The sequence below is a fragment of the Gadus chalcogrammus genome, chromosome 4 (genome assembly GCF_026213295.1).
Source record: "Gadus chalcogrammus isolate NIFS_2021 chromosome 4, NIFS_Gcha_1.0, whole genome shotgun sequence".
In the NCBI taxonomy this organism is placed as follows: Eukaryota; Metazoa; Chordata; class Actinopteri; order Gadiformes; family Gadidae; genus Gadus; species Gadus chalcogrammus.
In genome coordinates this window covers 5,406,681-5,417,305 of record NC_079415.1, presented here as the reverse complement: position 1 = coordinate 5,417,305, position 10,625 = coordinate 5,406,681, and the positions used below count along the sequence as shown (strand labels likewise).

The 10,625-nt window shown below is 49.8% G+C and overlaps 1 protein-coding gene across 1 annotated transcript in view; it reads left to right on the top strand.

Annotated features, from left to right (window-relative positions):
* The window catches only part of LOC130380494 (myelin regulatory factor-like protein), a 14,800-nt gene extending 4,175 nt beyond the window's left edge, over positions 1 to 10,625 (top strand). Inside the window, exons 7-21 of the mRNA XM_056587719.1 lie at positions 473 to 673; positions 970 to 1,078; positions 1,353 to 1,462; positions 1,742 to 1,887; positions 2,673 to 2,745; positions 3,132 to 3,205; positions 3,350 to 3,418; positions 4,160 to 4,203; positions 4,945 to 5,109; positions 5,849 to 5,893; positions 6,360 to 6,444; positions 8,154 to 8,228; positions 9,441 to 9,552; positions 9,778 to 9,849; positions 10,212 to 10,625. Coding sequence (XP_056443694.1) covers positions 473 to 673; positions 970 to 1,078; positions 1,353 to 1,462; positions 1,742 to 1,887; positions 2,673 to 2,745; positions 3,132 to 3,205; positions 3,350 to 3,418; positions 4,160 to 4,203; positions 4,945 to 5,109; positions 5,849 to 5,893; positions 6,360 to 6,444; positions 8,154 to 8,228; positions 9,441 to 9,552; positions 9,778 to 9,849; positions 10,212 to 10,301 — 1,470 coding nt within the window. The 3' untranslated portion in view covers positions 10,302 to 10,625. The remainder of the gene's footprint in view (positions 1 to 472; positions 674 to 969; positions 1,079 to 1,352; positions 1,463 to 1,741; positions 1,888 to 2,672; positions 2,746 to 3,131; positions 3,206 to 3,349; positions 3,419 to 4,159; positions 4,204 to 4,944; positions 5,110 to 5,848; positions 5,894 to 6,359; positions 6,445 to 8,153; positions 8,229 to 9,440; positions 9,553 to 9,777; positions 9,850 to 10,211) is intronic.

Below are 10,625 nucleotides of genomic sequence, written 5' to 3'. Positions count from 1 at the left end.
GCCCTGAGTCAGGAGACACCTTCTGATTGGCCCACCCCAGGGTGCCCTGAGTCAGGAGACGCCTTCTGATTGGCCCATCCCAGGGTGCCATGAGTCAGGAGACGCCTTCTGATTGGCTCGTCAGGAGACGCTAAATCAACCCTAAATCAATACAGATAGCCTGCTTTGAAAATACTTTGGTTCACACAGGCATACCAACAAAGCATTATGGATTAGAGAAAGTAATTAGCTATTGACACAAAAATTTGAACCTCTTTTTGATAAACAGAAAACAGTTGATCAAATATATAAATTCTGAGCTCCAACTCTGCAGTGGGAGCCTAGAAGACGCTCAAGTTACTCAAACGTACACAACTTCTAAAATAAGAAGTTGCCGTTTTAACAAGTTACTCAAACTAACACTGCTTCTTAAATCTCTCTCTGTGTCCACCGGGCTTTTAAACACACTCTTAAACGGGTTTCATCCGTGCAGGCGTCGAACCCGGGGCAGTTTGAGATGGACAGCGACACCCTGTGGCAGCGGGGGGCGCAGCAGGAGGCCGTGGTGTGTCAGGGCCGCGTGGGCATCAACACCGACGCCCCCGACGAGGCGCTGGTCGTCTGCGGCAACGCCAAGGTCATGGGCATGGTCATGCACCCGTCCGACAGCCGCGCCAAGGAGAACATCCAGGAGGTGAGCCGACCGCCGGTCCGAGAGGACGTGTAAGGCTGGCTGCCATGTTGGTAGTGCTGGAGCCTTCCAGAGTCTTTGGGGAGACCATGACAACTGAGTCGAGATGCATTCTAACTGCTACCTGGGCGGGGAAATGGAACAGTCATGGCAGTCATGGTTGCGTTGTTGTGGTTTCAAAAGGTTCTAGATGGTTTCCCCAGCTAACAAACCAGACAAGGACAGAGACCGACAGAGACAGAGACAGACAGAGACAGAGACCGACGAAAACTGGCGGTGACGTTTTGCTGCATCTGTAGGTGAGCTCCGAGGACCAGCTCCGGAGAATCGCCCAGATGAGGATAGTGGAGTACGACTACCGACCGGAGTTCGCCTCCAGGATGGGCATCGACCACCTCCACCAAACAGGTACACTCTCCACTGAACAGGTACACACTCAAACAGGTTGTCTTTCCAACAGGTGCTCACTCCAACAAACAGATACACTTCACTGTGCAACGCCTATCCCCAGGAAGGAGTTGAGGAGTTTGAATGGGCTTTTGGTACTTCAGATCTCCTGATTGATCCCTACTATTGGCGGTGAAACAGGATGTGTGTCCATGGGATATGTGGACTTATCTCCATGCGATGTGTCTCCATGTGTGTACGTGTCACTATGTGACGTGGGGTTCTGGCGTTTCAGGGATCATAGCCCAGGAAGTGAAGGAGCTGCTCCCAGCGGCCGTGACGCAAGTGGGCGACATCATCTGCTCCGACGGAGAGACCATCCCCAGCTTCCTGATGGTGGACAAGGTAGGTCAGAGGATCTGAACTGTCCCCCCCCCGAAACCAAAGAGTCTTGACTTCCTAACCTTTCTGTCAAGGGGAAGTAGAGCGAGTGGACCCAAATGCTCGACACAGATCGAGGCTGACACATGATTTTTCACGGAGGGCAACAAATAAGTAAAGGCATGGAATGGGTCCAGGGGCTTGATGGCACGAGGGTAGTCGGACAGGCGAGGGTTCGGGGTTTCGTTTAAATGGCAGACATTCTCTCACCCCCCCCCCCCCCCCCCCCCGCCCCCCCCCCAGGAGCAGATCTTCATGGAGAACGTGGGAGCGGTGCAGCAGCTGTGTAAGCTGACCGATAACCTGGACAGCCGGATCCAGGAGCTGGAGGGCTGGAACAGGAGGCTGGCCAAACTCAAGAGTCTGAGCGGTAGCCTGCGGTCTAAGGGGTGAGAGGGCAGGAGGGCAGGAGGGCACCAGGAAGGGCCTTCCTGGACCATCAGACTCAAGAGTCTGAGGGTCACAGCCGGACTCAAGAGTCTGAGGGTCACAGCCGGACTCAAGAGTCTGAGGGTCACAGCCGGACTCAAGAGTCTCAGGGTCACAGCCAGACTCAAGAGTCTGAGGGTCACAGCCGGACTCAAGAGTCTCAGGGTCAAAGCCGGACTCAAGAGTCTGAGGGTCACAGCCGGACTCAAGAGTCTCAGGGTCACAGCCGGACTCAAGAGTCTCAGGGTCACAGCTGTACTCAAGAGTCTCAGGGTCACAGCTGTACTCAAGAGTCTCAGGGTCACAGCTGTACTCAAGAGTCTCAGGGTCACAGCCGGACTCAAGAGTCTCAGGGTCACAGCCGGACTCAAGAGTCTCAGGGTCAAAGCCGGACTCAAGAGTCTGAGGGTCACAGCCGGACTCAAGAGTCTCAGGGTCACAGCCGGACTCAAGAGTCTGAGGGTCACAGCCAAGGTAAGCGTCGGCTTAGCTCAGGAGGTAGAGCGTCTTGACATGTAACCGAAAGGTTGTTAGTCCGATCCCCGGCTCCTCCTAGCGAGAGTGTCAGGTTGTCGTCTTCGGTGTGTGAATGCGTGTATGAACCGTCGTAGGCCGTTGATGTGTGTATGTAACCAAGAAGGAGCCAAGATGGCCGCCGTAAGGCCTGTGGAGCAGGACTTAAGGGGGGAAGCAGGAGATTGGTTGCGTGACCTTTTATAATGTTAACTTTTATTGTTTTACACAGAAAAGCAACAACACACCCTAGTGTGTCCCCCAGCCCCCCCAAAAACAAGTCCAGCCCCGTCATGCCTGGGAAGGTAAAGGGTACACACACACAAATTCAAACACATAAACACACACAAGCATGCAAACACATAAACACACGCAAACACACACACTTTTAAACTTCTTCAACTCATGTGCATATTAACACTCTCTTTTGTGTCCGTCTGTTTGCCTCTCTCTCTTTTTGTTTGCGTGTGTCTTTCTGTCCGTATGTCTGTGTGTGTGTATGTGTGTGTACGTGTGTGTCTGTGTGTGTGTTTCCTTCCGTCCGTGTGTGTATGTCTGTACGTCCGTCTGTGTAAGTGTGTCCATCCGTTTCTGTGTGTGTCCATGTGTGTGTCCGTGTGTGTGCGTGTGTGTGTGCGTGTGTGTGTGTGTGTGTGTGCTTGTATTTGTGTTCATCCGTGTTTGTCTGCAGGATAGCAGGATGTTTTCGCATCCCAAGGTGTTCAAGGCCAGCGTTTACACTCTGTTGACCACCATGGCCCTCTGGTGAGGATACAGGAAGTGACATCACTTCCGGGTCACCATTCTGCATTTGTGAATATATATATATATATAAAGTGTATATACTGCTCATGTGGGTGCATGGTTGTGTGTGTGTGTTTGTCTGTGTGTGCGGGTGCATGTCTACAGTGTGATCACTATAACAGCTCTGTACCTGTTGACGCTAGGCGAGAAACAATCTGACTTCCCAGATGACAGGTAACGATCACACACACACACACACACACACACACACACACACACACACACACACACACACACACACAAACATACACACAAACACACACAGACGTACCCACACACACACACACACACACAAACACAGACACACGCACACACAAACAGCTACACACACTAAAAAATAAATAACATTCGAGAAAGATTAGAAGATTAAAGGTTGGGTATGGGATTTGCGAAACGCCAGCAGATTTTGAAAATACACAGCTCAAATGGTCCTACCCCCTCTCCTTCAACGCTGACTCTGACTCCACCCATTCCAAGTACATGGAGGCGCAATCATGCACGAGCGAACTCAGATGCGCGAGAGCGAGCCTTTAGCTGGATTTAGTAGCTACCGCAGGATAACAACAAACAGAAGCTTGCTCTGGGTCACGAGCTTTGAGTACGTGCACGAAGGGGTCACGCGCGGGGGGAGGGGGAGTGCAGTACGACCATTTGATTGACGTACTTACTGTCCAATGCCTCTCGTGGGTCTGGAAATCATTGGCTGGAGTTTTTCGAGCCCTGGCCGTTCCACAGATGATTGACTTGTTTAATTTTCATGTCAGTACTTCTAACTCAGTGGCTGTAAGTGGGTTATGATAAGGATTTCAAGTAATTTTGCAAAAATTGCCAAAAAAGAGAATTCCATACCCAGCCTTTAACCGACTGCACTACTAATGTGTGTTTTTGTGTGTGTGTGATGACCTCCCTGGACAGTGGCAATGCGTTTCCTGTTGGGACCACCGCTGCTTCAACCCCAGGTCTGCTGCCCTCCCTCTCCTCCGTCGTCTCCCACACAACCTAACTCCCCCCAGGGGGAGGGGTTAGTATTAGAGGACTCCCCCCACTGGCTAAAACACAGGCTCCTGCAGGCATACTAACCTCTGATTGGCTGACGGGGTTACCCGGTCACCTGTCCTCTGTTTAGTCAACTGAGTTAAGTTCACCTTTACTAAGTGGAGGACAGGTGTGTCATCAGCCTCAACAGCAGGTGACAGGATAGCCCCATCAGCCAATCAGAGGTCAACGTGCCTGCAGTAGCAAGTGTTCACCTCTAGGGGGCGTCCAAGCCGTTCAGAGGTCCACATGCCTGAAGTAGCACATGTTCACTTCTAGAGGGCGTCCCAGCCAATCAGAGGCATTTTCATAACCTGTTTTCCTACTCTTTTTTATATACAATGAGGCCTAATGTTTGCTTGTCATTCTGCCAAAATATATATATTTTCTGGGCAATAGTATTTATAATTGCACTTTTAAGTTAGATCACATTTTGTGACTGCTGTTTCGAAAAGTTGTGCATTCTTAAAGTGTACTTACTTCCCTCAATTCTGCTCGTATTTGGTAGACCAGACCAAATACAAACACAGGACTCGATTTACGGGTCTTGGTATGCAGGCAGGAGACTGGCGATAACACGCAGGGACACACATCAATTAAATTCCTGCTGTGTTAGGCCTTCAATAGTTATCTTCACACACATTAAAACAACCCCCACCTTCCAGCGACAAACCCCCCCTTAACCCACTGGCCCCCGGACGTGAGCTTCTGCGATCTGCTATACTGCGACGAGGTGTTCTGCTGCCCCCTAGAGCCCAGCGGCAGCAGCGACATGAACGACACGTCAATCACCAGCACCGAATCTCCGCAAAAGGACCCCTGTCTGGGAGGTGAGAGGGAAAAGAACATAAGTAGTATCTATGGTCATCTGTTGTGGCTCTCCCGCAAGCTCAGCCTCCCTCAGATCCCAGGCTATCAGGCTCTCCCCTATGGAAAGCCAAGAAGGCCACAAACGGTAAAGCGGTAAAAGTGCTAAACCGCACGGAAACCGTACGGAATCCATACGGTTTCCGTGCGGTTTAGCACTTTTACCGCGCCATTCTAGGGCCAGTTTGTGGCCTTTTTGGCTTTCCATACTCCCCAGAGCTGCTCCCTCAAGTCTTCCCTGGCTCTCAGTCAGAGCTACGTAGTTACCGTGTGTTCCCTTATGTGGAGACATGCGTCTCCCTGTTTCCTATGAGACAAGAACATTCCATGCTGGCCATATAGCTGGAGACTCAGTTTAGTGAGCCTCTTTAGTGAGTCAACCACGATGGTAGCATAGAGCATCTGCACTGGGGTTTACGGGAGAGTCCTGCCTTGGTAACTCAATGTATGGCTCTACACTTTGTTTATACGTATAGCATGTAGGCAAGATAATGGTTATAGATTTCCTTTAGAAATTCTCCAATAATTTCACAAGTCATGATGAACGCAAGTACATAATGACATTGTTATTACCATAATCTGAACGCATGACACTATTCAGACAAAAGTGTGAATGCCTGAGAACAGAGTATTAGGATTAAATTGTGAGTTCTGGTTTAACCCTCTGCTAAATGTGTGTTCATGTGCCCCTTGTTTTACTAGAGGATGGACAGAAGCTGTATGACCAGCTCAAGTTCGCCAGAGACTGTGAGTTTTACTTATCGTTTGGTGGAGGAAAAGAGTTTGAGTTGAATTCAGAGAACTGGATATGAAACTAAATATATATTTGTTTGAACCACCCAGCAGGGAATATGTTTTAGTATGATTGGAAATGTCAATCCACAAGGTAAACATTTGATTTACAAAATAAAACTACTACGGTTGAACCGTAGTATTCAGGAAAAGATTTTACATTTACATACATTCGCTACAACACCAGACATGTTTAGAACTATACTGGATAATATAAATATAAAATCACATCACAGTTTGGTGACAAACAATACATCACAGGTTGATTCAAATCATGTTATTTTTTATATCCTGAACTTAATTAAGTTAAGTTCTTTGTGTCCGGCCTACATTTGAGAGATAGTGGTAGTTTTAAGTAAGGTCCCGTAAACGCAATGAACACGAGGATCTCCCCCCCCCCCCCCTCCCTCCTGTTGTTTAGGGACCAACACCTCCATTCAAAGCTTCGTCATCAAGGAGAACCAGCAGGTGATTGACAGCCGGTACCTGGACGGGACCAGCTGTGGGTGAGTAGGCCTGCAGGCGACCACACAGCTAGCTAACAGCTAACGTCGCTTAACGCCTTCACAGCTAACTAAAGTCGTTTAGAGCTCACAGCCAACTAACGTCGTCAGCGCTCACAGCTTACTAACGTCGTCAGCGCTCACAGATAACTAACATTGTTTAGCGCTCACTGCTAACTAACGTTGTTTAGCGCTCACAGCTAACTAACGTCATCAGCGCTCACAGCTAACTAACGTTGTTTGGCGCTCACAGCTAACTAACGTTGTTTAGCGCTCACAGCTAACTAACGTCATCAGCGCTCACAGCTAACTAATGTTGTTAGCTCTGTCGAGTGTTCACGGGTTTAAATATGAGGGCTGTGGGAGAACCTTCAGTCTCACTAGGTGGGAAGTCTTCTCCTGACCGTCGTCTATGAGAGGTGTTCCCTATACTGGTTTCTCTTTGGCACCGGGGCTAACCTCTGTACGTGTTAAGAGATCCTCGGCAAAGCTTGGTGGAGGAAGACTCTGGTCTATGTGTCCAACAAAGGTCTCTTGGTCAAGCCCCTCTGAGGTTAAACTAACTTTAGGCTATTCGCCTTTCGATCAAACTCTGGGGTGTCTCTTACCCCCAGTCCCTGTGGGCCACGAAGCGGGGAACAAGGCTGAACCTATTCGTATTGCCTCAATCTCCGGACTAGTCACCATCAACCCTTTTGTATCATGCGCCACTTACCGTGTGTGGGAAGGCTGAGAGAGTTGTGGGTGGTCGGTCTTGCATCTGTGCTGGAAAACCGGATCAGTCAACGAGACACTGATATAATCTCCCTGTACAACACGTAGTAAGGTAGTTTTATTTAGATGGACAACCGTTTAAAAAATACTACAAAGTGTGGTCGTTAGAAGAGTCTCCTCTACTAACGAGGTATAATATCCTCTATATGTCGAGGTTGAAGTACTAAAGTAATTTCCCTTATTTCAGGGTGATACTGAGTAAGGCTTTTTCCTCGTGTGAGGTATAAGGACTACTTCCTCGTGTGAGGTCCTCGTATGAGGTCTTCCTCCTCGTGTAAGGTCCTCGTAAGAGGTCTTCTTCCTCGTGTTGGGTCCTCGTTAGAGGTCTTTTTCCTCGTAAGAGGTCTACGTGCTCTTCTTCCGGGTCTGATAGAGTCAACGAGTGAGTCTGTCAGACGGTGAGAGCAGTGTTGCGATAAGCTAGAGTCTGACGACAACGTGCGGGCCGCACTAATACTAAACATTGATGTCAAGTAGGGGGCCACAAAATATCATCCTGCGGGCCTCAATTGGCCCCCGGGCCGCGAGTTTGAAACCCCTGCTCTATATACTAGTCACCAGCTGGCGTGTGCTTGCGAAGGCAGCCGTATGCGTCATTGCAGTGAAGCTATATCCTGTTAATCAGGGATGTTCAGCAGTTCAATAGAATCCATACATGGTAATGCTGCATAAAGCGGAAGTCCCGCCCTTAATTGGGCATAGGGAAGCTCGGGGCTAGGTGAGTCATGGTGTGGCCCCGGGCTTACAACAGCGCTCACAGCTAACTAACTAACTCCGTTTAACACAATACCGGCTAACTAACGTCGTTTTAATGCTCACTCTGCCTCTCCAACGTATAAATAATAATTATTAATGAAGACCCATATCTTGCGGAGTGTGTGGGGGCGGCCCTCATCGCCCCGCCACCCGGTTCAGACTGTGTGTGTTCTGCTCCCCAGACCGGGACGGGTCAGCTTCAAGGTCCCCATCAGCCAGTACGTCCCGCTGAACATGAGGATCAGCCTCCTCATGAAGTGAGTCCCGCCCGCCTGACTGTCTGACCGCCTGACTGTCTGACCGCCTGACTGTCTGACCGCCTGACTGTCTGACCGCCTGACTGTCTGACCGCCTGACTGTCTGAACGCCTGACTCTCTGGCTGTCTGCTCTGCTGACTGTCTGAACGCCTGACTGTCTGACCGCCTGACTGTCTGACCGCCTGACTGTCTGAACGCCTGACTCTCTGGCTGTCTGCTCGGCTGACTGTCTGCTCGCCTGACTGTCTGACCGCCTGACTGTCTGACCGCCTGACTGTCTGACCGCCTGACTGTCTGAACGCCTGACTCTCTGGCTGTCTGCTCGGCTGACTGAACGCCTGACTGTCTGACCGCCTGACTGTCTGAACGCCTGACTGTCTGACCGCCTGACTGTCTGACCGCCTGACTGTCTGACCGCCTGACTGTCTGACCGCCTGACTGTCTGACCGCCTGACTGTCTGACCGCCTGACTGTCTGACCGCCTGACTGTCTGACCGCCTGAATGTCTGAACGCCTGACTCTCTGACTGTCTGCTCGCCTGACTGTCTGAACGGCTGTCCAGCCCGGTGGAGATGTGTTTCCTTTTTGTCTCTGTGGTATTAACTAGTTAACTTTAACAATTAAGTCAGTTTAAGTGAATTGAGAAAGATAAAGAGGTTAGCTGGATACAGAGAGATTACAGATTCCCCCTTGTTTTGAAGGGGTAAGGGGAAGGGGTAAGGGGTAGAAATGTGATTGGATTGATAGGCCCAATCACAACATACAAGGGTGAGTTCGCCCTGCGTCTCTCTATGAGCTCGGCAAGGAGGAGTCCAAAGCATTGAGAAAAGCAAGGACTTCTTATACAGTGTTGTCAGGACGCTGAGAGCCGCTCTGCCCCCCGTAAAACTAGTGTTGGTTAACAATATGGTAAAGTATCGGTGAACCTCCTCAGGATGTAATAAAGGGGGACGTAGCCGTGCCTTATCAGTTGAAGCCCTGGCTTCTTCACCTTCCCGATGGGTTCAAGAAAACAGGCCTCATACCATACAAACGGCCGTCAGAGAAACTGAATGTGAAAATATTTTTTTTCCAACACAGTGTGACGAGTGACTCACAGATTTCCCTCGGAGTGAGGTCCTTCGCTGTCTCTGCTCCGTTCCACACTGGTTCCAGTCACGTAGAGGATGCCGCTGCCCCCCCCTAAACCCTGTCCCTCTCTCTCCCACCAGCTCCACAGAGCTGCTGGTGGTGCACCTTTGTGAGGTGGAGGAGTCTGCGTCCTGCACGCTTCTGCTGGACATGGACATGTTGACAGGCACCCGATACCCCTCCAACACCCAGGTAACACCCTGGAGCTCCCCTGGCATTCCGTTCCCTGCCCCGCCCTGCCTCTGGTGCGCACTTCATCCAGGGAGTCACACTCTCCGACTCGATTGGTTTAGTCTGGGCTGAACACACCCACAGTATGACAGCTTCGTGCCTCTTCCTCTGTGCGTGTGTGTGTGTGTGTGTGTGTGTGTGTGTGTGTGTGTGTGTGTGTGTGTGTGTGTGTGTGTGTGTCTCCAGGGCGTCCATGAGTGGCCTCTCCACGTGGCTCGTCTACAGCACAGCTCCTATCACTTCAGGTCCACTGTGGCGGTAAGAACCCAAACATACTGTAGCACCACTACTAGTAGTAACACACAACAGACTATTACTAACACACAACTGACTACTTACAACAGACTACTTGCACACAACTGACTACTAACGCACAACAGACTATTACTAACAATTTAAATATATTTAGATGCAACCACTACTACTACACAAAAAAACAAACTAACACCTAAACAAATAGTACTAATACACACTAATATATGTCACTAACACCAAATGAGACCCCAGAACATCGTAACATTAAGGCCCTGCTGTTGCAGAACCAAACACAAATGAACACATGAATGCTCTATATTCCTTGTGGACGGGTGATATTCACTCAAACTCCTCCTCCTCTCAAGGGCCAAGCGGACTGCAGTACTGACCGCCACTCAGCCGGGGCCCTCTTCACAGACTACCACTTCCACTTCTACAGACACTGCACCTACTGACACACACACACACACACACAGCTTTCGGTTCCAGACACTGCACCTACTGACACACAAACACACACACACCTTTCACTTCTACAGACACTGTACAGACTGACTGACACACACACACACACACACACACACCCCACTCACCTCTACAGACACTGTACAGACACACATCCACGCCAATAACTGTATGCTTAGATTGTATTGCTCATGTCTGTAGGAATTTTAATTGGTTTAAAACGACAGCCTTTCGAAGATGATTGTGAATGTGTCTCCCTTTTCAAATCACTGACATCTGATCATGGTAGCTAGATGAATTGATTGAAACTTTAA